Genomic DNA, 24,269 nt, shown 5'->3' on the forward strand with positions numbered 1-24,269 from the left:
GACTTGGGACTGGCCACTTTGCAGACCTGGAGCTGACAGACGTCAGGGAGCCCACCCCTAGCCCAGGACTGCTTCCCTATACGTGCCTTTTGCCCCTGCTGTTCCTCTAGGCCTACAGCTCCTGTCGTTACCCCAAAGACAGACTGGGTTGTCACTGAACCCTTACTTGTCCTCTTCTCAGTATGGCCACCCTGAATATATCCCTTCCTCCGCCTTTACCGTCACTAATCTCTTTAACTGGCACAAGGGGCTGGGTAGCTAAGCTTAGGTTGTTGGTGACACTGGAGTCCCAGGATTCTGCACTTAAAAATCTGGATACAGGCTGGAGGGGTGGTTCTGTGGTTAAGAGTGCTTGCTGTTCTTTGAGTGGACACTGGTGTGGTTCCAGCACCCCAGCTCACAGCCGTCCACAGCTCCAGTCCTGGGGAGATCCAACACCTTCTCCTGGCCTCCACGCACCTGTCTCACGTGGCGTACATACCCACATGCAGACCCACACAACTCTTATTTTTTTTAAGTCTCTACTTAAAATACATGAAAGCTAGCTGAAGGGACAGGTTCCGTCCATCTCATCCTTAGTCTTACAGCAGAGCTCGTCCCGGTCTGCAAGATGCTCACGGGGACGCAGGCCGAGCTCGGGGCCAGCACTGCAGGTGTACCTAGTGCTCCGGCCTCACTTGGCAGCCCCACCCTCCATATCCAGGAAAAGTGCCCCGACCCACTAGGAAAAAGAAGGGACTGGACAGCCGGAAGTGGACGCACTCCCGGGGATGCGCCAGCGTACGGCCCCGAAGCCACGCCCAACTCCGGGCAACGTTCCCATAGCAACCGCCGCTAAGCAAGGTCTCCGCGAATCTCACCGAGTGGCCCCTCCCCCATTTGCGGCGCGACTGCCGATGCGTCATCAAGGAGCGCCGGAAGTGGCTAGGGTTTTGGCAGAGACCCCGGAAGCGGCGGCCTCTCGTTTTTGCTGCGGCTTCTGACTCCGGCCTTGGGATGGGTTGCGACGGAGGAACGATCCCCAAGAGGCACGAGCTGGTGAAGGGGCCGAAGAAGGTCGAGAAGGTCAGTGGAGACCGCGGGCGGCAGGGCGCGGGATAAAGGGTCCGCCGATGCTTAAGAAGGGTTTACTGTTCGCAGTCACTGGACCGTACTTTTAGACTGGGGTATCCTCCCAACAAACGCGGTGTGGATGATGTGTAAACATTAATTCTCGAAAAGACAGAGGCTGGAGAGCTAGTGAGTGGTCCAGCCAGGACTGGGACCCTATCTGCAGTTAGCAACGATCGTGTGTTTTTGTTTTGTTTTTGAGACAGGCTCTCACTAGGTGGCCCTGGCTGCAAGGAAATCCTGCTGCAGCCTGCTGAGTGCTGGGATTAAAGGCGTGGGCCTCCCTGTCTGGTACTTTATGTATTTAAAAAATGCTTTTATTTTTAGTTATGTTTGTGTGTGTACACGTGAGTGTGGTACCCAAGGAGGCCAGAAAAAGGAATCGGATCCCCTGGAGCTAGAGTTACAGATTTTTGTGAACCGTCAAACTTGGCCGTTAGAAACCAAACTCTGGTCTTTTGGAAGAACAGAACAAAGGCTTAACCACTGAGCCTGTCTCTCCAGTGAGCATTGTGTATATTAAAGAAGTCTTCCTGGACTTTTTCCTTATTTTGTGAAGTCAGACCCTTATTAAACTATTTCAGCACTGAGCACACAGAATTGGTGGTTGGTCCCAGTTGGGATCCCCCCCAGACTGGAGCTCCCAGTGGTGGGAGCACAGTTTCTGGCACAGTGAATATTTTGAGTAAATGAGTGAAAAGTCTCTAAATCTTTTTTTTCTTTCTTTCTTTCTTTTTTTTTTTATTTTTTTGTTTTTTTGGGGTTTTTTTTGGTGTTTTGAGACAGGGTTTTTCTGTGCAACATTCTTGGCTGTCCTGAAACTTGCTCTGTAGACCAGGTTGGGCTCGGACTCACAGAGATCCTCCTGCCTCTGCCTCCCAAGTGCTGGGATTAAAGGCGTGTGCCAACACTGCCCAGCTGGGTCTCTAAATCTTACAAGACATTGAGCAAAGTGTATAGTTCTACACTAATGGCCAGGAAATTGAGTCCAGGAAAGTGAATTAACACGGTTGAAATGTTACAGTTCCCTTGATACAGTTCCCAGCTCAGAGAGGGTCATGTTTTCTGATCTAGCATTCAGAGAACTTTGGGGTGGGAGGTGAGTCCCATCCAGTATTAATATTTGAGACACTACAATAGCTTCCTGTCACATTCCTAATAAACTCCACTGGATCCTGTATGAATAGACCCCTGCTCTTCTCTCTGCCTGCATCTGCCCCTCCTTAGCTCTTACGTTCTGTTCTAGATAATGTAGGCCTTGTCCTATCATCCTGAACATTCCTCACTCACAGTGACATCATTACTTTTTGATTCAGTCCTTATTAGTGGGGAGGGGGCTGCTTGAGACAAGCTTTTGCTGTTAGGTAGCTCAGGCTCGCCCAAGACTATGTGGTTCTCCTGCCCCAGCCATTCTAGTGCGGGGGTTACAGTGTGCGCTGCTTGGCTCTTTCCCTCATGTCTTCCCTCAGCATCATCCCACTCAGCTGCAGCTGGGGCTCTTCCCTTGAGGTCACTCTCTAGCCTCTCCCCCTCTGCTGCTGCTTTATTATTACTATTTCTTTTCTTTCTTTCTTTCTTTTTTTTTTTTTTTTGGTTTTTCAAGACAGGGTTTCTCTGTGTGGCTTTGCACCTTTCCTGGAAGACAGGGTTTCTCTGTGTGGCTTTGCACCTTTCCTGGAACTCACTCTGTAGACTAGGTGGGCCTCGAATTCAGAGAGATCCGCCTACCTCTGCCTCCCGAGTGCTGGGATTAAAGGCGTGTGCCGCCGCCGCCGCCGCCGCCGCCGCCGCCGCCGCCGCCGCCGCCGCCGCCGCCGCCGCCGCCGCCGCCGCCGCCACCACCACCACCACCACCACCACCACCACCGCCACCGGCTGCTTTATTATTTTTTTAATGATGCCTGTCATTGTGACTGTTGACTGTATATCTCTCTCCCATGTGAACTGGGGTCCTTGCATGTCTAATTTGTGTAGCCTCTATGATGTTTCTGCACGTAATAGACATCCACTGAGCGTGTGTTGAAAGTGAGGCTAGAGTATGACACATGTCACATTCCAGTGTGAATAAAGTGTTCATCTTATTTTTGTTGCCTTGTGTTCAGGACTGATAAGGAGTAGTGTAACGAAGGACTTGGCAAAACAAAAAACTGATCTCAGAAGGGTAAAGAAAAGACAGGTTGATCAGGAAGGGTGGTTTTTATTAACCCCATTCATACAAGTCCTTATGAAATGCCGCTTGTGTATGCTGTTCGGCCCGAGGGCAAAGCAGAGAATAGTCTATCCCTTCTAGAGCTTCCATCTCCAGTGCCCATTATGAAGTAATAATATAGATATGGGGCGGGGATCTGCCCCTGCCCTGACACACAGCTCCTAAACCCCATGGAAGTATCACTTGTTCTAAGTGAAATGTGTGATGATGACTTTTTCTTTTTTAACTTGAAGTAAGGTATCACTATGTAGTCCTGACTGTCTAGAACTCTCTATGTAGATCAGGCTGGCCTCAAACTAATAGAAATCCCCTGCCTCTGCTTCAAATGCTGGGATTAAAGTTGTGTGCCACCACACCCAGCTCCTGGTGACTTGAGGAGCTCCTAGTTGGGAACTAATCATCAGAGTGACAAAATCATGCTTAGAAGCTTTACACTTGTTTTTCTTTTTTAATATTTATTTATTATTTTATGTGTATACGCATGAGTTTATATGCACCATGTGTGTGCAGGAACCCAAGTAGGCCAGAAGCCCTCTTAGAAGCCCTCTAATTCCCTATTAGAATCCCCTGGACTGGAACTGTGAGCTGCCTAACATGGCTATTGGGAACAAAAACCGGGTCTTCTTCAAGAGCAGTAATGCTCTTAAACATTGAGCCACCCCTCCAGCCCTGAAATTTGTCACGTCTCCCTTCATATTCCAGGGAGAAATGTTGTGTCCCATAAGGCATTAATTTACTATAAAATACATTAGTGTTGATGTGTGTGGCTGGAGCTAGATCAGAGATAGAGCACCTCTTAGTGTGTGCAAAGTGGTTCACTCCCTCCACTCCCCAATTCTGTTTTTATAATGCTTACACACACAGTTTAATGGTGTGATATGATTGCTTTGTGTGTGTCAGGTGTTGGTGGGTCTTTATTTAACAAAGTGTTAATTTAAAACCTTTTTAAAAATTTGTGTTATGTGCTGTATATGTGGAGGTCAGAGAACAACTTTTGGAAGCTGGCTCATTCCACTGTGGGTTCCAGGGGTCAGGTCAAACTTGGGTGTTGTTGTTTGTTTGTTTGTTTGTTTGTTTGTTTGTTTTTTCACCTCTGAGACATCTTACCTGCCCCCATTTTTAAAAACTTTTTAAAGTCTCAACTTCATATATCACTATTTTATTTATTTATTTATTATTTTTATCATTAACGTACTTATTACACTGGGGATTGAACCTAGGGCTTTGTGTATATTAGACAAATGTCCTGCCACCATCTGCATTCCCCACATCCCAGCCACTTACGTGTTTTCTTTTTGCAATTTTGTGGGGTTTTTGGTTTGGGGGTTTTGTTGTTCTTGTTCTTGTTTTTTCAAGACAGAATCTCTCTGTGTATTCTTGACTGTCCTGGAACTCACTCTGTAGATCAGGCCGGCCTCAAACTCAGAGATCCGCCTGTCTCTGCGCCCCCAGTGCTGGGATTAAAGGTATACGCCGCCACCACCCAGCTCTTTTTATAATTTTTAAAATACATGTATTTATTTAGTTGGGGGCTGTGGCACATGAATGGCGCACATGTGGAGAATCAGTTTTCTCCTTTACCATATGGGTCCCAGGGACAAACTTGGGTCATCGGATATGGAGGCAAGTGCCAGTCCCTCTGAGCTGTCTCTCGGGCTCCATTGTTTTCTTTTAGAAGCAGCATCTTGTTGGTGTCCTCAGACTTTATTCTCCTGCCTCAGACTCTCTAGTACTGAGATTATGGTCACTACAGCTCCTAGGTGTGTGTTATTATCCTTGATTTAAAAATTAGAAGCATCACAGTGTGTGTATTAGTTACTTTCTGTTGCTGTGATAAAATGCCATGACCAAGGCAACGTAATGAAGAGTTTATTTTGGCTTTTGCGTCCTGAGGGAGAATCCATGGCAGCCAGTGGCAGAGCAGGAAGTTGACTGATGACATTTTCATCCACACACAGGAAGCAAAAAGAGTGAACAAAAAGTGGGGCAAAGGTTATAAACCCTCCAAGCCCAGCTTTAGGGCTGTGCTTCCTCCAGCAAGGCTACACCTCCGAGGTTTCAGAATTCCTCAAACAGCGCCACCCAGTGGGACCAAGTGTTCATGCACATGAGCCTGTGAGGGACATTTCTCATTCAGACCACCACAGTGTGGCGTTAGGTACATTTCACATGTGAAAGGACCAGAAGGACTGTGTGTCTTTTCTTTTTTAGGTTGACAAAGATGCTGAACTGGTGGCCCAGTGGAACTACTGTACTCTAAGTCAGGAAATCCTGAGGCGCCCAATCGTTGCCTGTGAACTTGGCAGGTACAGATCCTTTACTTAGTCAAGACAAATTGATTCTGTTGATTTTGAAGGAAATATTGAGGTACTTGATTGATGCCTAGGAGGTCTCCTGAGCAGATCTGTGGGGAAGATGACCCTGTGTCTGGACCTCGCTCTGCACCTTCTCCCTCAGTGTGGTTACACTCAGGGGCAATAGTAACTGCTGAGATATAAACCTGCAGCGTGAAGCAGCCATGAGTACTGCAGAGCAGCAGGGAGCTGGAGAACTGGGGAGGGCGTGACCTGTCTAAAGCAGGAGGAGGGGGGCTGCTGCTCAGTTCTAGCCGGTTCTTACGGCTGAAACATGTGGGCCTGGGGGCTTGTGAATTTTCTGATCGGTATTTTTGAAGAACAGGGAAGTAAGTACTTTCATACTGATTTTTCCAAGTCTTAAAGTACTTGTTCAGGTGTAGTTGAACCTGGCAGTCTGCCACCTTGACTGCGTTATGTACTCTGCATCAGTTGAGGTGGGGTTACACCTGCTCTATGTGCTCTGCAGCAGTTGAGGCGGGGTTACACCTCGTCTGTGTGCTCTGCAGCAGTTGAGGTGGGGTTACACCTGCTCTGCAGCAGTTGAGGCGGGGTTACACCTGCTCTGTGCTCTGCAGCAGTAGAGGCGGGGTTACACCTGCTCTGTGTGCTCTGCAGCAGTTGAGGCGGGGTTACACCTGCTCTGTGTGCTCTGCAGCAGTTGAGGCGGGGTTACACCTGCTCTGTGTGCTCTGCAGCAGTTGAGGCAGGGTTACACCTGCTCTGTGTGCTCTGCAGCAGTTGAGGCGGGGTTACACCTGTTCTCTGCTCTGCAGCAGTAGAGGCGGGGTTACACCTGCTCTGTGTGCTCTGCAGCAGTTGAGGCGGGGTTACACCTGCTCTGTGTGCTCTGCAGCAGTTGAGGCGGGGTTACACCTGCTCTGTGTGCTCTGCAGCAGTTGAGGCGGGGTTACACCTGCTCTGTGCTCTGCAGCAGTTGAGGCGGGGTTACACCTGCTCTGTGTGCTCTGCAGCAGTTGAGGCGGGGTTACACCTGCTCTGTGTGCTCTGCAGCAGTTGAGGCGGGGTTACACCTGCTCTGTGTGCTCTGCAGCAGTTGAGGCGGGGTTACACCTGCTCTGTGTGCTCTGCAGCAGTAGAGGCGGGGTTACACCTGTTCTCTGCTCTGCAGCAGTTGAGGCAGGGTTACACCTGCTCTGTGTGCTCTGCAGCAGTTGAGGCGGGGTTACACCCGCTCTGTGTGCTCTGCAGCAGTTGAGGTGGGGTTACACCTACTCTGTGTGCTCTGCAGCAGTAGAGGCGGGGTTACACCCGCTCTGTGTGCTCTGCAGCAGTTGAGGCAGGGTTACACCTGTTCTCTGTGTGCTCTGCAGCAGTTGAGGAGGGGTTACACCTGCTCTCTGCTCTGCAGCAGTTGAGGTGGGGTTACACCTGCTCTGTGCTCTGCAGCAGTTGAGGCGGGGTTACACCCGCTCTGTGTGCTCTGCAGCAGTAGAGGCGGGGTTACACCTGCTCTGTGTGCTCTGCAGCAGTTGAGGTGGGGTTACACCTGCTTTTAGCAGCACAGGATGTTGTTAGCACACGCAGGTAACTTCAGTCATGTACAGTTCTCCCCCACCCTCCGTTTTGTTTTCTGAAATCATTGCTGTTGTATAAACTGGTCCTTACTCTCGTAGACTGTATAACAAAGATGCTGTCATCGAGTTTCTGTTGGACAAATCTGCAGAAAAGGCTCTGGGGAAGGCAGCCTCACACATTCGAAGCATCAAGGTAGGACAAGGGACGTGGGTGAGCTCCGGGGGCCTCAGTGAGTGAGGTCCCTGTAATAGGATTTATGTATGTTAGAGACTGAATTCAGCACCGGCAGCGTGGCGGGGAGGCGGGGGAGGGTGGGGGGGTGGGGGGTGGGGGAGTGAGGGTGGGGGCGGGGAGCACTTGGCCCTGCCCGGTGGTGCAAACCTGAGCTCCTTCCCCGGGCCCCACATGGTGGAAGGAGAGAAGCCACCCAAGAGATTGGTCTCTGACCTCCACAGGTGCGGCGTAAATACACAATACACTGAAGTAAATTTGCAAATAAACTTAAAATTCTCTTTTTAAAGTTGGATACGGGGGCTGGGGAGATTGATTGTTGGATAAAAAACTTGATAGGCGAGCATGAGGACTGGAGTTCAGATCCAGCCCCCAGGTGAAAAGCGAGGTGTGGTGGCTGGGGAAGTGAGACGGGAGCTCTCGGAGGCTCACTTAGACTCTGAGAAAATGAGTTAGAGAGAGAGGAAGACAGCTGACGCTGATCAGGCCAGAGCCTCACACACACATACACATGAGCACACGTATACACAAACGTGAAAAGATTACATGCCTAATGTTGAAGTGGTCTGTCTTAGATTTGTTCAGCTTACATTCTTCTCTCTGGTGATGCCAAAATGATGGGCATTTTGTAGAAGTCACTCCTCCCAGGCCAGGGTGGCCGTGCTGCTGACCTGCAGAGCCCTGTGGGTCGGGTGCACTGAGTTCATTCCACATCAGCATTATTGACGGTTCTCCACAGAATGTGACAGAACTCAGGCTCTCTGACAACCCTGCCTGGGAAGGGGATAAAGGAAACACCAAGGGCGACAAGCACGACGATCTCCAGCGGGCGCGGTTCATCTGCCCTGTGGTGGGCCTGGAGATGAATGGCCGGCACAGGTGAGTGGTGACAATGGCTGACATGACCCTGGTCTCCCTGGGATCCTCTGTGCTGTCCTAGGGCTGTGGTAGGCCTCGTGTGAAATAATGCCTGATCACGGTGGCCTCCTCCAGAAACCATCTGTGCACTCGGCCCACCCCACTCAGTCACTCAGAACAGTGGCCCTGCTCTGGCTGTGGCCCTGCTCTGTGCTGTGGCCCTGCTCTGGCTGTGGCTGCATGCTGCATCCACACTGGTGTCAGTCTGGCTCAAGCTCTTCTCCCTTGGTCCCTCTCCAGGTTTTGCTTCCTTCGATGCTGCGGTTGTGTGTTTTCTGAACGCGCCTTGAAAGAGATAAAAGCTGAAGTTTGCCACACGGTGAGTTCCCACCACACTCCATTTGTTCCTTCTTGGCAGCTGAGGAAGTGGCTTCAGCATCTTTCCCTCTGTCATTTAAATCCTAAGTTATTTGTGAAAGCATCTAGCAAGTCACCTCTTCTCCCACGGCTCTTCACTATTGCAGGGACAGACTCAAACACTTCATACCCTGGCTGCTTTCTTCCGGGCCAGGTTCTTTCTACTCCAAACTGCTGGCCTGAGGGCCTTGTTCCTCCTCTGCCTCACTTGCTCTGCAGATCCTTATTGCTGGTCCTTCCTCATCACTGAGTACCTTGTTACCCCTCTGATTCATCATCACAGAATTGTGTCGATGTGTCAGTCTCCCCACTGGACTGTGTGCTTTTGAGGGCAGGGGACCAGGTGTATTGTCCCTTGAGCTCTAGGCCATGCCTTGAGTAGTGATCACCTGAGGAGTGTTCCTGCAGACTGTCCTGGCCCATCCAAAGGCAAGTGTGATGATTTGGCGCGTGCAGGGGGTGCTGCCCCAAGCCTTGCCTTCTTTGAATTCCTCTGGTGCTCACTTGCATGGTATTTAGTGTGATGTAGATAGAAGCCACGCATGACTGTATACAGTGAATGTCGGTGTGCTTAGGCCTGTCATGGATTGCGCCCTCTGTTGGTGGCTTTTCATGAGCAATTGTCATGGCAGCTCCTGTCCTACCCTTTACTGGTGGGATGTCCTAAAGGAAAAGACCCACCGAAGTCCTGCCCTCAGGGATCCCCCTCCTGCCAGGGAGAAGACCATCACAGAAGTGAGTGTGTCCGTGTGACGTGCTTAGAAGGGAGAACACAAGGCTATGTAGTCAAGGGAGAGTGTTGACCTTAGCAGTGGGCAGTGAAGGTGTCTTGAAGCTAAAGGGCACAAAGGCGCTTGCAAAGCTTGGACAGGAACAGGGGACTCTGCTGACTCCAGAGGCAGTAAGTGTGGCCGGGGAGAGGACAGGAGTGTAGATGGAGTTACAGTTGGTCACCTCATACAGAACTGGGGGGTGGGGGGGGCACCTCGGTGTTCGTGGATCTTAGTCTAAGATGATAGAAAGCCACCCTGAAGTGGGTCCAGATGTTCTTCGGATTGAAGTGCACACTCCACAGAAGCCCTGAGTGATCCCTCCTGTCCAGCATTCTGGGGCTGATAGGTGATGAAGTCAGGGGTGCTGAGCTGTGGCTGACTCGTCTTCATGGCGTGTGCAAGTGTCACATCAGGCTTTCTTTATAAAAAGTGACATCCGTAGGAGGTACCTGCCTAATGCAGCTGGTGGTATGTATGAGTGACAGTGTCTGGAGAGGGTGCATCACGTGCTTCTGGCCTGGACTTCAACAGTGGGGTGGGGCACAGTTTAATCTGCCAGACTGTAGATGATAGAATGTCACAGCACTGGACAGGCCATGCCCATGAGGCAGGACTCCGGTTTCTCCCTCCTACCCTTGTCTGCCTCGTGCTGGTAGAGACTGACACTGAGACCTGGCTCTTCATAAAGAATAAAAATCCGCTGGACATTCTGGAGGCTGGGAAGTCCAAGCAAGGTGCCAGTGTCCCACAGGGGCGCAGTGTTTTAATGTGGAGGGTGTTGACCTGGGTATGTGTGTGATGGTGAGGGTCAGGGTGAGCATCATGAACAAGCCTGGGTTCAAATGTCATGAGCATCAGGTGTCAGCAAAGCTCCTTTCCTGCCGGCAGAAATCCTGCCCCTCCCCCTCAGGGCTTCTCAGCCAGGACCCCTCCCCCTGGGACACTCTACCAGATCCTCTGTTTGAAACAAGGCTGTGCTCCAGTGTGCGGAGAGACCTTGTCCTTTATAAGGAGCACTCACCTGTGACATTAGCATTAATTGCTTCCTGAGGCTCTGTGACCCAAACTCCTGCCACCAGGCCCTGCCTCCTGGTGCTGCCACACTGGGGACTGATTTGCCAACTGGGGAACTTTGAGGAGCACATCCCTGTAGAGTGTGAGTGTTGGGAGCCTGGCATGTATCGGTTTGGCCTGGGAAAACAGCATCTCTCTGGGCCCAGCATCCAATGTGTAAAGTGAAGGAGTTAGAAGAACTTGGAGCCTTTCCTTCAGATCCAGACAAGAAGGAATAAGTAAGGCAATAAATGGAGTCAGGTTGTTAACAGGGACCAAGCTCCAAGTGTGAAGTGTCTGAAGTTTGCTCCTGAGTACATCGGTAGAAGGTTGGATCTCTGCGGGAACCATCCTTAGGTACCAAGTGCGCGGCAGAGAATCCCGGCTGGGCAGCTCCCCTCCTATCCTTCCTTGACTTGAGGGAAGGAAAGGGAGTCTCCCTGGGAAGTTTTTATGGGTCAGACCTGCCAAGTCCCTGGAGCATCTCACATTCCACTGGTTAGAACCCAGTCACATGCTGACACCTCACTTGAAGGAACCTGTGAAAAGGAGTCTGACACACTCACACACCATACACACAGTAATACTAAAATAAACACTCAGAAGCTCCAACTCACTTTGGTCACACTGCACAACATGGTGTGCACTTTGCCTTCAGAGACCAGCCCCCAGAGAAGAGCAGCGGCTGTGGTTTGGTTTATCCAGTAACCAGATGACTAGCAGAATACCAGTTGTACTCCTACTGTTCGTGTCTTGTAATAAGCACATTGCCATCTAAGAGGTCGAGGATAGCTTAACATTTTCAGTGTACAGTAAGGGGAAATGTTGGCCTAAACCGAGACTACTTTAATCTTACATATGTTACTTAAAGTTGATTTATAGTGTCTGCCCTTAAGATCTCTCATTCTGGGCTGGAGACATGGCTCAGCGGTTAAGAGCAGTAGTTGCTCTTAGTGAGTTCAATTCCCAGCAACCACCATGGTGGCTCACAACCATCTGTAATGAGATCTGGCGCCCTCTTCTGGCCTGCAGTTGTACATGCAGGCAGAACACTATACATAATAAATCTTTAAAAAAAAAAAAAAAAAAAAAAAAAAAAAAAAAAAACTCTCATTCTATTCTCAGCTTTCCAGGCCACATCACCAGATGTGATCTCATCTCTGTGTGGGGAAAGCCTTAGTTGACTTGTGGTGCTGAAATTTGATTTTTATAGTGTGTGTTAGTTTCTTTTCCTGGGCTTCTACTTTAAAAAAAAAAAAAGTATTTCCAGGCTGGAGAGAAGGCTCAGTGGTTAAAAGCATTGGTTGTTCTTGTAAAGGACCTGAGTTCAATTCCCTGCACCACGTGGTGTCTGGCAACCATTTGTAACTCCAGTTCCAGGGGAGCCAACACTTGCTGACTTCCATGGACATGTAGTACACATCTACACAGGCAGGAAAGCATGCGTACACATAAAGTAGTTGAACATGTCGGTCTTTATGCCGCCGCCGCTGAGGACATTGTGTATATGGAGGAGGACTTTATCTAAGTGTCCCCAACAGTGGCAGGAGAAGAGTTGGGGACTTAGCCGGGAAGGATCTGCATCTGCCACCAGGATGGCTAAGGCCAGGGTTTTGGCTGTTTGTCACACGAATTAACTAACTTTAAAAACTAATTAAAAGTCGAGAGTGGCTTTCTCCATCTCTCTCCACATTCTTCTGTGGTGATGGCATGTGCTGGTGTGGGCCATCCAACATGGCAGGAAGAAGAAGACGACAGACCAAGACAACACAGACTGCAGGCAGCCTCTTAAGCTGTGTTCCTACTGTGGGATAAGTCATTTTACCCAGAGAAGGAATCCCCTAGATGTTTTTCTGGAATTTTCTAGAACGAAGTTGTGCTGTTCTTACCCCACAGGGACAGCTCTAGAGAAGCATGGCTTCCTTATGGGTGGGCTTTGTTCTGTCCTCATGCCTCTTACACAGGGTCTCCAGGCCCTCAGAACAAGGCCGCCTGATGGTTACTCCACCGTGAACTGGGTTCATCGGGTGGAGAGATCTGGCCTTCAGCAGCTGCTCACTGAAGCACTGGGCATTCCGGGTGTTGACTTCCGGTCCCCAGCCCCAGCCCCAGTCATTTTCCTCTTGTGGTCTCTCCTGCCTAGGGTCAGGAGTAAAGTCTGGCCAGGAGCACGTGTCTGCGTTCCTGTTTGAACTAATTCGCATCCAGGAGTTGAAACGGTGCCTGGTGAACGTGTCCCTCAGTGGTGGGGTTGACTGCTGAGGCTGGTTTCCCGGGGAAATTGCCAGTGTGGCTCTGTGGGGACTTCCGCCTGCCGCAGGGCTTTGAGTCTGTGCTGCCTCTCGAGGCATGCCACCACCAGTGGGTCCGTCGACGACGGCTCAAAGTTGGCAAACAGAGCCGGCGACTGGATGAGCCCAGGCAGGTCTCCCAGGCCGTAGACACAGGTGTCTTGGGCATCGTGGCCTGCGGAAAGAAACAGAAATTTAGCTGCCCGCTCCCCTGCCAGCTCAGTCCCGGCACAAGTAAGTAGTGCACACCCCACAAGTGTCGGCTGGAGGGCTCCTGCACAGAGGTCAAGATAAGTAGCACCCTGTAACCGTCAGCAGTCTCCAAGGGAATTTCACCTTTGGGCTAGTATTTGGGGGGCATTCTAAATGGCAAGAGCCACTAGATAGTGCTCTGCTATTTAGAATAAATAGTGCCCAGGAGCATGGAGGCTCCTGCCTGTAAATTACAACACTTGGGGGGCTGAGGCAGGAGGATTGCTATGAGTTTGAGGACAGAGTTAGTACCAGGCCAGTCTGATCTTAATGAGCCCTGGGTCTAATTCCTATTTTAATTACTTACACTTGTACCAAGCTTTACTTGGAAGAACCAATAAAGAGAGTTGATGACTTCCTATACTAGACTTTCCTGAGGAACTGCCCGCAGCCAAGGAGAAGCCTGAAAGGTCATAGAGTCAGAGTCTGAAAGCTGTGCAGTGCGGCCACGCACACCCATAATCACAGCACTGGGAGGCTGAGGCAGGAGAATCATGAGTTTAAGGCTAGCCTGGCTACACAGCCTTTTGCTGTGTCAAAAGAAAAAGATGAACAAGGATCTGGTGGTGTAGCTCGGGGATGGAGTCTGTGAGAGAGAAAGGGAGAGGGGCAGCTGTGGCTGTCACTGGCTCCTCACTGAACTACAATATCTACCTTAAAAAAACCAACCAAACCCAAAAAGTTCTAACCAGGCGTGGTGGCAGCTTTTAATCCCAGGAGGCAGAGATAGGCAGATCTCTGTGAGCTCCAGGCAAGCTACCCTGGTCTACATAGTGAGAGTCTATCTCCCCACCCCCAAAAACACCCTCTGACCTGGCACTGTCAGGACAACTGTATTTACTCATCTTTTAGCTACTTGGGCATCAGAGTTGACGTTCTCCCTCCTTATGACTTGTTTATTTTAGGTGAGTCTTTTAAGTAGGGAGAATGTATGTCTGGTTTACTGTCCTAATCCAGGGTCCATTCCCAAGTGCAGTGTTTAAAGGGATGATGCCCTTGTGTGGTAGCTAGTGCTGTGGTTAGGAAACTGCTCATGGACAAATGGCCACAGTACCCAAAAGGGGTGCTGTGCTGTGCTGCAGCCCCCTCATAGTCAGCCTGTGTGGCCTGCGACTTGTACCCCAACATGAGCACACACACACACACCCACTTCTGTGGACTCTGCACTAACTATCTGTCCACTGGCCATCTGTTTACTCCTTAGCATTATGCAATGAAGTAATGATTCCCCCAAAGCTGTCCACGCTTCCTTCTGTGACTCAGACCTCTGGGACACCAGAAAGAGGGAGAATTCGTGGTTCCTGGGGGAGAATCTACCAGAGTAAACTAGAAAGGTACTTCTACAGCAAGAACTACGCCAGAGCTTGGGTGCCCTGTGCCCTGCGTGAACCAGACATGATGGCACAAATCTTTAATTCCAGCACTCCAGATGCAGGCTGCTGTTTGAGTCTTTACCTGTACATCCCTTGTGACCGTCTCCTTCCTCCGTTCTCCGTTTAGTGGCTCGAATGCTTCCTTCCCAGACAGCATCTGGTGTGGCACCCGGAGCGTCTGAGGGAGAGACAAAACCAGGGTACACTGCAGAGCGCACCTCAGCTGTGTGGTGTCAGCTCTACGCTGCCTTTACCCTTCCTGGGATGAGGTCACTGAGGAAAAACCTCCGCAGTGCACGGCAGGGCATTGTGCTGACCGAGGCCAGCATCCCAAGCCCTGCACTGCATTTTCCGCCCTTTGAGAGTGTCTCTCAGAACTCACTGGATGTGTGTAAAGTGCCCTCAGGACTGTGCTGTGCCTCTGGGCTGTTCTCCTCTAACAGCCCTTGTAGGTGATGTGAGAACAGAGCTTGCTGCAGTCGGTATGAAAGGTCATAGAATGGTCCAAGACCGTTTCTGCCAGGTCCCTGTTTGCAAGAGTGTTATCTACTGATGGACGTAGGCAGCCATGCTTGAAGTAGCACTCTTTGGAGGAACCAGCTGGCCTTTCTGGAATGTGATTTAATAAATCCAGTTAAAGGATGTCACCAGAGTTGTCAGAAGTGGTAGGGTTGCCACAGACATTAGTCTTCATATTTGGGGGGTGGGGGTCTTTTTCTATTTTCTAGTTAAGAACTCACTCTGTAGCCCAGGCTGTATTGTGCAGCAGCCCCCTGCCTCAGCCTCCCAAGAACTGTGACTGACAGATGTGAGCCCTTAGCACAACGCTGGGCTGTAGTGACTATCCAGTAACATTACCAAGTGAATGAAAAACAGTGCAGATTTTTCCAAACATTTATGCCCAAGATATCCAGAAGGTTCTACTGGAGGAGACAGAATGAGCCATGTGGATGGGAGCATGACGGGACTGTCTCCCTAACTCCACCCCTAGGACCAGAGGCCTCCCTGGTCTCCAGGTGGAGGCCTTGTGAGATGCCGGCCCTGTAGGAAGCCACAGCAAGACAGGAGAGTCAGCCCCCGCTGCCTTCTTCCCTGAGCGGCACCCACAATGGGAATTAGCCTACCTTTCAGCCGGTTCAGGGTCACCCAGTAGTGCTGCTCTGGGCTGTGGATGTCTTTGGACCACTGGAGCATGTCTTTTGCACGGGGATCAGTCAGGATGAACTCTACAAACTTTCTCGTAAGTGCGTAATAAGCACTTCCTGAGTAAACTGTTAGGTTATGGGGTGGTTTTTGTTTGAACCTTATATTTGGAGATACATAGGTATTTTCTTCAGGGTTAGGCTCAGGGGGCCTTTGGCCTGTCTTGGGTTTGGTGTTTGGGGGTGGGATCGTCATAGGAGTGATGTTTTTATCCTTCCACTTGGTTCTGATGTAGTGGATGATTTCTTTGTTGGTTTTGATTGGGAATTCCTGTCCACAGAGATTCATAACATATTGCCACTCAAGTGTGGAGTGGACGAGGTCTCTCATGCAGTTAATCTCTGCCTGCAGCCTCTTAGGGCCATCATGAGCCATCTTCTGTGTCTTTGATGAAATAAAGACATTTTCAAAACAGTTTACAAAGGTTTGCATGGCACTCTTAAACTTCTTTGGGGCCTTTTCATCAATGTGGACACAGTAGACATTCTGAGGTGCGTAAATCGCTCTGAGAAGCCGCACAAACATGGCCAGCTCCTTATGAACACTTATAACGTACGCCAAAGAGAAGTTCCCCTCTTCTGCAGACAGTGGTCTGGTTATGAAATGCAGCCCCTGGGTCATCCTGGAACAGTTTCTGGATGTGTGCAAAAGAGCGAGTATTTCAGAATTATAAGGGGGTTTGCAGAATTGTGCGATTTGGGGGGCTGCCTTTTTCCCTTCAAATAAAGCTGAGCACAGTTCATCTGGATAGAAGCCACATTCCACCACGGCCAGGTGGATGGGCTCCCCCTCAGCCTCCTCGGGACCGGGATTCCGTGAGTAAAGAAAGATGAAGGCGCAGATCACTCCACATGCCACAAGTCCAGCCTTTGTGGTCCGGAGCTGGCTCATGCTTTGAGCTCTCAGGGTCTTCTCACCACCATAGCTTGAGATGGTTTCCTTTCAGTTTCCTACAGGAACAACAGAGAACATTTGAGTTGGGTAACGCTCCCCCCAACTCTCCTGAAGCACATGAACCGTATGTCTTAAGTACATGACTTGGGGCTAGGGATGCCACTCAGTGGGCAGAGTGTCTGCCTGGCATACATGAGGCCCAGGGCTCCTCCGAAGCACTGCATGAACCAGGTGTGGTGTTGCAGGTTTGTTATCTCTGCACTGGAGAGTGGGGACAGGGAGGGCAGAAGTTCAGGGTCATCCTTGGCTAAACAGCAAGTTCAAATGATCCATAGATGGCTAGGTAGGTAGATGGACAGATGGGGAATGCCATTTGAACAGACCTTGGTTTATTGGGTTCCTTCTTTCTGTCTTTTTTAGAAGGGTTTGTTATGTTATCAAGCTGACCTTGAACCCGTGGATTTAAGCAGTCCTCCTGTCTCAGGCTCCCAAATCACTGACCTGCAGGTGCCTGCAACATACCTGTGTGTAATCTGACCATTGTTTTAAGGGTGTGCACTCTGAAACTATTACCACATCAGGCAAGTTTCACCCCGGTGTTTCCTTATGCCCCAGAAAGCCATCTGTCTTTCTACCCCATCTTGCAACAGCCATTTGTGTGCTTCTGTGTCCCTGGAGTCTGTGAGGGGCTATAAGTGGACTCGTACAGTGGATTCTTGGGGACCAGGGGGGCTTTTCCTAGTTAAGATAATGAGCCGGAGAGTCTGCCTCCTCATTGCAGTTTTCATTAGTTCTTGTTCATTGCTGAGTGATACTCCATCCCATAGTTGTGCACAGTTTATTTGTTCAGCTGTTGATGGACTCCTATGCCATTTCAGCTTCTCATTATTACAGAGATGCTGTAAGCATTGTGCACGAGCTTTGAGAAGACAGGTGTTTCTGTCTGTCTCAAGTGGATGTGGGATAGTGAATGGCTGCCTCGCATGTTGGCTGTATAGCTGCCCCGGGGCTTTCCCACGTCAGTACAGCTGCAGGTAGGAGAGTTGGCCACACTGCACGTTGTCAGCACTCCGTTTCCATGGTAACCATCCTAATTGGCTTGCAAGGGGCAATTCCCTGCGGTCTCACTGTGTGTCCCTGATGACTGTCACTGCTGAGCATGCACTCAAGAGTTATTCCCCTGTATTTACACCTTTCCCCATTACATTGAGTCCAAATCTTTCCATAAAGGAGTTGAAGGACAAATAAGAGTTTGTGGTTACAAAGGTAAGCCTGTTGAAAGAGCTGATGAATTGTTTCTAGGGATTAAAATCAAGGTGGGTAGTGATGTCTCTTGATGCCAACGTGGTGACTTGTCTAGAACCGCGGTAGGTACGTGAGCAGCTGCAGCAGACGGTGCTGAAGGCGCATTAGTGGAGGACTGCTGCATGCCGTGTTTGTCCTTCTGCGTTTAGCGAGGCAAGCTGTCCAGGCAAGATGTCAGGCTGTGCCGTCAGGAGGTCTTGCTGTATGTGAACCCTGATTCTTGAGTGCCACAGAAGTCATATTCTCATGGCGAATGGACTTGCATAGCTCTTTGCCTGGGATGTGACTTGGAGCCGACAGACCAGCTTTGAGCTACTCCCGGGCTCTCAAGTTCTCACCTTGAGAGCTCTGTCTGTTGTGGACATTTTAAATACCACATTTTCACTGTAGTTTCTTACCACCTAACGTGCTTCGAAATACAAAGCAGCCACTGCCCTGGATGCTGGGTCACAGACCCCGTTGACATCTAATTGCCACAAAGCTTCAAACCTTAGGGTCTCTTTTGCAAGAGTTTATAAAGCATGCAAGGTCTACCTTCATAAGCATGGCACTCTGATGACTCATCATTTCATGTCTGCTCCCCAAAATAAACAGCCCTGCCCCAGCATAGAAATCCACCAGGAAGGAGGTCCCTACTGAAGGAGACGCAGGGCAAGCATCACGACACTTAGAACTCGTCGTTTTGTCATTTTAGACGTTTACTTATTTTTCACTTTGGTTTGGTTTTTTAGAGACATAGTCTCACCAAGTAGCTCTGGCTGTCCTGGAACTCACAGTGTAGACCAGGCTGGCCTTGAACTCACAGAGATCTGTTCTGGGTGGGATTAAGGGCATGTCACCACACCCAGCTAAAGCTTAGGAATTTTGAACAAGGTACACAATACACCTTGGTGCACCTCTACTGGTATGGTAGCTTTTGCCAGGAAGGCGGCTGAGGAGCTGCTTGGTTCTCCGCTGCCTGCATTGGCAAGTGTGCCCCCCATAAACCTCTTGCTGTAGCCAAGCCCCAGGGACTGCTCTTTCGGCCATTTATAGAATTAAGTGCAGACAGGCCCCGGGATAGCCCAGGGTCCTTCAGTGTGCTCCCTGGCCTAAGTGGTTTTCTGCCTCTTTTAGGTGAGCGAGAGCAAGCTGGGGTTTCTTTTCACCTTCCCCCTTGTCCTCAGCCCAGCTGACACGGGGGCCTGACTGCAACCCTGCCCACATGCCCCTGTTTCAGCCCCAGCCTGTCCACTGCTTCCATTTAGTATTTTGTTATTCCTTTTGAGAAGTCTATTCATTTGGTCAACAGCATTCAGAGAGTTTCCTCAAGCTTTCCTTCCAAAGCCCAGCTCATTATTTCATGTCTCACACTGAGAGCCTGGTTCTCAACCTGAAGGCTGAGGATGCGCTGCGGAGCCACAGTAGCTGAGGGCTACGAGTGTCCATTCTCCTTCTGCACACGCCGGGATGGTTGCCAGCCTGGTACTTGATTGGTCCCAGACCCGGTGTGACAGAGTTCCCTCGGAGTTACCTTCTAAGCATGGTGACTCAAGTCCCTGTGACCACAACAGGGCAGGTTCTCTTCTGTCGTCTTTGTCGTCCTTGGGCTCAGGACAGTGTCCACAGCACCCTGAACGTCAGTTTTTATAGTCACATGTGTTAGGTGGGCTGATTTGAACCTAAGCAACCTAACTGTAAGCACCTAAGCCCTGTGTCCTGGTCCAGCCACGTGTCAGCAGAGGTGCGCTCCTGTTGAGGTGTCCACTCAGAACAAGCACAGCTCCCAGTTTATTTTCAGTACTGCCACCAATAAGAACGGAGACTGGCCTGGCCTCCAGGCTGACTTACCTAAATCAGGTTAGTACCCGGTGGCTTGTTAACACCTGTGAAATGTCATCTGTCACTTGCTGTGGAAATAGCCCACCATGATTTTCTTTGGCTCGCAGCCAGAAACCATGGAACTATTTTTGAGGGGGAAATGATGCCTGCCTGCCATCCATCACTGTGACTGTGTTTACAGTCACAGGCAGGTGAGAAAGCCCTGCTTCCTTCAGAGCTTACACCTGCCTGCCTGCTGTCCACCGTCCCTCCCCATGCTGTTAGAGACACTCACCGGGTGCAGTTCTGTTTCTGGAGGGAACCCGGGCAGGTGCTGGCCCAGCCTCCTTTCTTCTGACCGACTCCGATGGCTGCGGCTCCTGTTTCTCAGAGTTACCTGGCAAGCTGGCTTGCCTTTGCATCCCTAGGGACTTGTATTCTTGTTGATTCTGACACGTTGGTTAAAAAAAAAAAAAAAGCTTCTGTATTTGATCCCTGAGAATTATTCAGGATTGTACACCTGCCAGGAAAAAAAAAAAAGGGGGGCCAGGGGAGTAGACATAAAGCAATACAAGGTGCTGCAGAGAGCCGCAGCCCAGAGGAGTGTGCAGCCTCCGGACTCTGAAGCAGCGGCTGGCCCTCTAGCTCTGAACATCACACTCTGTACTGGGCAGAGATCGTCAACCCCCAAACTCGGAAAGCTGCTAGCTGGGCCGATGTTTTGTAAGATGGGGAAGTCCTAAAATGCTCTTCAAAGCCAGGCGTGGTAGCACGAGCTTTAATCCCAGCATTCTGCACGTGGGAGACTGAGGCAGGTGGATCTCTGAATTCCCGGTTAACATACATAGTGAACTCCAGGCCAGCCAAGACTACATAGACACTGTCCCAAAAACAAAAACAAAACAACAAAATATTCTCTGTAAGACAGGAGGCTGATTTTTCTGACACTTGTCTGTATTTAGGTTTACTCTGGATAGATCTACTTTTTCCCATTCATTCATTAACTTGTTTATTACTAAGTGTGTGCGTGCGTGCATGTGTGCACCCACCTGCCACTGAGCATGAGTGGAGGGCAGAGGACAGTTTGCAAAGGTCAGTTCTTGCACCTTGTGGTTCCAAGGATTATGCTCAGGCCATGAGGTTTGGCAGCAAGTGTCTACCTGCTGAGCCATCTCACTGGCCTGACATAGCTGTTTTCAGGAGAGCAGTGCGAAGGATTAGGTCACCACCCTCCATGCATACCTGGTAGAGTGCTCATGGAGTGCATCCGGTGCAGGCTTCCACCACAGAACAGAACATGGGGGGGCAGCACAGGAGACTTGTCCCTCCTGTTTCTGGATTCCTACGATGGCAGGGTGGGTGGGTGGGTAGTGTCTTCACCTGCTGGAGAAGCCACCCTGAAGCACCCTGTCACAGCTGCTATAGAAAGAGGTCTAGGTGGGGTAGCTAGCAGAGTCTCCGTGAACTTCAGGCCCAGCCCCCATGACGCCTTGGAGGAGGGAGAGCAAGTCCAGCTTGTGCGTGGGGGGGGGGGAGGTCGTCTCGGCTTCCACCTGTTGAGGTTCTGCTTCTATCTAGCCAGAATCTTGAAAGAGCAGCCAGACATGCTGCACACGACTTAACGGTGGAGGCTAGCCAGGGCTACAGTGAGATTTAAGATCTGAGCACAGTAGTTCTCGCCTGTCATCCCAGCACTTGGAAGACCCAGGCAGGAGAATTTCCATGAGTTCCAGGCCAGCTTAAATTATGTAGTTCTCAACTAACCTGGCCTAGTGAGAGCCTGTCTGAATGAAAGGAAAGGAAAAAAAGTTATTAATAACAAAATGTGGATCAGTTCCCATGAGCCATCTCTGCCTGTGCATCACTATGCTCTTCCTCCACCAAAGGTGTCCCTAGATCTTCCTCCATGGAGAGGAGCTGGTGCTGCCATGGCTGGCTGCTTCCTTGGTTTGTCTTACTTGCCCCTTAGGATGAACCAATCCCCAACATCCCAGGGTCAGGTGTAAGGACACCCCCCACCCCCAGGCCAGACTTGGTCATGTGGCCTGGAGGAGACCTCCAAGTCCTGAGGGACAGTGCTACCTGGTTTAGGCCCAAGCAGTTAATGTCACTGAGTGTTAATGGGTCTTTGGAGTGTTTGGGAGGAAGAGTGCTTCCTTTTGTTTGTTTTACTTCTGAGGCAGGCTTTGCTGTGTCTGCATTGGCCTAAAACGCTGTGTGGCCCGGACTGGCCCTGAGCTCATGGTAGTCCTGCTCAGATAGCTCATTTTTTAAAAAGGTTTATTACTTCTGCGTGCGTGTGTGTGTGCGTGCGTGCGTGCGTGCGTGCGTGCATGCATGCATGCATGCATGCATGCATGCGTGTGTGTGTGTGCCTGTGCCTGTGCCTGTGCCTGCATGAGTTTGTGTGTACCACTTGCATGCAGGTGCCCACAAGGTCAGAAGAGACGGTCAGACCCCTGGAATTGGAGTTAGAGGTGGTGAGCCACCATGTGGGTGCTGAGGACTAAACCTGGGTCTTTAGCGAGAGCTGTAAGCACCCTTAACCACTGAGGCATTTGTACCGGAAATTTCTCTGGATCTACCCAGCCCCACAGTCCCACAGATGCTTATAAAATAATCACTCCAAGCCTTATATTAATTATAAACTGTATGGCCTATGGCTTCAGGTTCTGGCTAGCTAACTTTCATCTTAAACTAACTTATTCCTGTTAATCTATATGTTGCCATGTGGCCGTGGCACTACCAGTCTGCTGGCATCTTGTTGCTCCTTCAGTAGCAGCCTGGCGTCTCTCCCGACTCCGCCCTTCTCTCTGTATCTGCTTGGATATCTCACCTGGCTGTAAGCTTTCTTACCATAGGCCAAAACAGCTTTATTTATTATCTAATGGTAGCCACACGTATTCACAGCATACAGAAAGACATCCCACAACACTTCCCCTTTTCTGTCTAATCAAAAAGGAAGGTTATAACTTTAACATAGTAAAATTATATATAACAAAACAGTTATCAAGCAAGAATTACAGTTACAATAGCTAGTCTATTTGTATTTGGCAAAATTAAAGAAAATATTCTATCCTATATTTGTGAGTCTGAAGTTTCATATCTAATTTATCTTTTATTATAACTAAGGAAAACTATAATTATAACTATATAGTCTTCAGCTCCATCAAAGACCCCAGAAGGAAGTAATATTTTTTAAGTAAACAAAAAGTGTATTGCAAGCAACTTCGAAAACTATAGAAATGACAGAGACACCTGGCTCCCTGGACAGTCACCCAAAGTTCCTCTGTAATGTTGAGGCATCCATCTTCAGCCTACAGGCCTAGAGTCTCTGGCATAGCTTTCAGTGAAGCAGAAAATTTTAAGGACAGTTCCACCCATTCTGGCAAAGTTCGTCAGTCACTTCTCCCCATGTCCTGTAGAATGTCTGGCAGTTTCTTCCGTGAATCAGGAACCTGAAGGACCATCTCGCCTTACAAAGTTCAGTGATCACCTTCTTATGGGTCCTGCATGTCCAGTTTATACAGCATATTTTCCAGCCCCAAATCCTAGTCAGTGACTTATTTAGTTATCAAAATATATCAGTGCTGGGTATGTGTGTGTGCAGAATCAGGCCACAGCCATGATTCTATCCAAAGGATGTTACTACCAGCACCATAAAGAAAGCAGGGGTGCAGGGATGGCCAAGGAAAGTCACTCTGAGTTCCCAGGAGGATAATCACAAGCTTGAGGCCAAACATGGTCTACACGGAGAGTTCGAGGCTAGCCAGAGCTATTTAGTGGCACCGTGTTTCAAGGGGCAAAAACTACCCAGGTTTTAAGGCTCGGCCTCTTTCCAGTTCTGGGCTCCTTTTCTCTACACCCATCCTCATGCCCAGAGTGGTCAGGAGAGCAGTGCCCTGACCCCTGGCGGTGACATTCACTCCTGGTGGATTCTGGGGTCCTCTGGTCAGGGTGTCAAGCCACTGTGCTGATGACTGAGTTATGTCACCTTGACACAAACCTAGACTCACGGGAGAGGAGGAGGCCTCAGTTGAGAAAGTGCCTCTGTAAGATTGGCCCAAGCCCGGGAGGCTTCTTCTTGATTGGTGATTGCTGTGGAAGGGCCCAGTTCACTGGGGGTAATGTCCCTGTCCCTGTGTGTGTCCCCCACCCCCGCAGGTGGTCCTGGGTGGTAGAAGGAAGCAGGCTGAGCAGCAGGCAGCAGCTTCCTCCACCACCTCTGCTTCAGCTCCTGCCTGCAGGGTCCTGCCCTAACTTCCTGCAGTGGTGGAGTGCAACCTGAATGTTGTGAGCCGAAATAACCCCTTTGCTCACACGCTGCTTTTGGACATGCTGTTTATCATGGCAATAGAGACCCTAAGGCATGGCAGTCTTATTCCTTGACTGCAAATTCCATCCTCACAAAATTCAAGTTCAATCTTTTTTTATTTGACAAGTTTTTGCCAAGCTTTTCAATTGTGAAATACATTGGCAGCATCTCCTCTGGTGTTAAAAACAAGAAGAAGCAGGCATGTCAAGGTGCCTCTGGAAAGAAACAGCAGCTGAGATCCCAGCAGGGAGGCATGATCCTGCTCTAAGGGTCCCGCCTCCTGCACTCTGCA

The 24,269-nt window shown here is 49.9% G+C and overlaps 2 protein-coding genes across 3 annotated transcripts in view; one reads left to right on the forward strand and one right to left on the reverse strand.

Moving 5' to 3' along the window:
• Positions 1–894: 894 nt before the first annotated feature.
• Rtf2 (replication termination factor 2) overlaps positions 895–24,269 on the forward strand; it is a 30,473-nt gene continuing 7,098 nt past the window's right edge. The window contains exons 1-5 of one of the 2 annotated variants that reach the window (XM_042276887.2): positions 895–1,065; positions 5,531–5,625; positions 7,311–7,404; positions 8,183–8,322; positions 8,602–8,680. In XM_042276887.2, coding sequence (XP_042132821.1) covers positions 997–1,065; positions 5,531–5,625; positions 7,311–7,404; positions 8,183–8,322; positions 8,602–8,680 — 477 coding nt within the window. In that variant the 5' untranslated portion in view covers positions 895–996. The remainder of the gene's footprint in view (positions 1,066–5,530; positions 5,626–7,310; positions 7,405–8,182; positions 8,323–8,601; positions 8,681–24,269) is intronic. The other variant, XM_042276888.2, reaches the window with a different exon arrangement.
• Positions 12,001–20,051, reverse strand: LOC102904978 (putative beta-1,3-galactosyl-O-glycosyl-glycoprotein beta-1,6-N-acetylglucosaminyltransferase 7). The gene is made up of 4 exons (XM_006985349.4): positions 19,958–20,051; positions 15,585–16,613; positions 14,543–14,638; positions 12,001–13,010 (listed from the first exon to the last, which is right to left on the reverse strand). The coding sequence occupies exons 2-4, from the start codon at positions 16,552–16,554 to the stop codon at positions 12,784–12,786; spliced, it is 1,293 nt and encodes a 430-aa protein (XP_006985411.3). The 5' UTR covers positions 16,555–16,613; positions 19,958–20,051; the 3' UTR covers positions 12,001–12,783.

This window comes from Peromyscus maniculatus, chromosome 4 (genome assembly GCF_049852395.1).
Source record: "Peromyscus maniculatus bairdii isolate BWxNUB_F1_BW_parent chromosome 4, HU_Pman_BW_mat_3.1, whole genome shotgun sequence".
Classification (NCBI taxonomy): domain Eukaryota; kingdom Metazoa; phylum Chordata; class Mammalia; order Rodentia; family Cricetidae; genus Peromyscus; species Peromyscus maniculatus.

Bases quoted from the DNA above. Each gene is read 5' to 3' on its own strand.
- LOC102904978 (XM_006985349.4), bottom strand. From the start codon at position 16,554: ATGAGCCAGCTCCGGACCACAAAGGCTGGACTTGTGGCATGTGGAGTG. The intron at 14,639-15,584 runs GTAGGCTAATTC...TCTCTCCCTCAG, and splicing joins GACCCTGAACCGGCTGAAAG to ACGCTCCGGGTGCCACACCA. The intron at 13,011-14,542 runs GTAAAGACTCAA...TTCTTTCCGCAG, and splicing joins CGGTCACAAGGGATGTACAG to GCCACGATGCCCAAGACACC.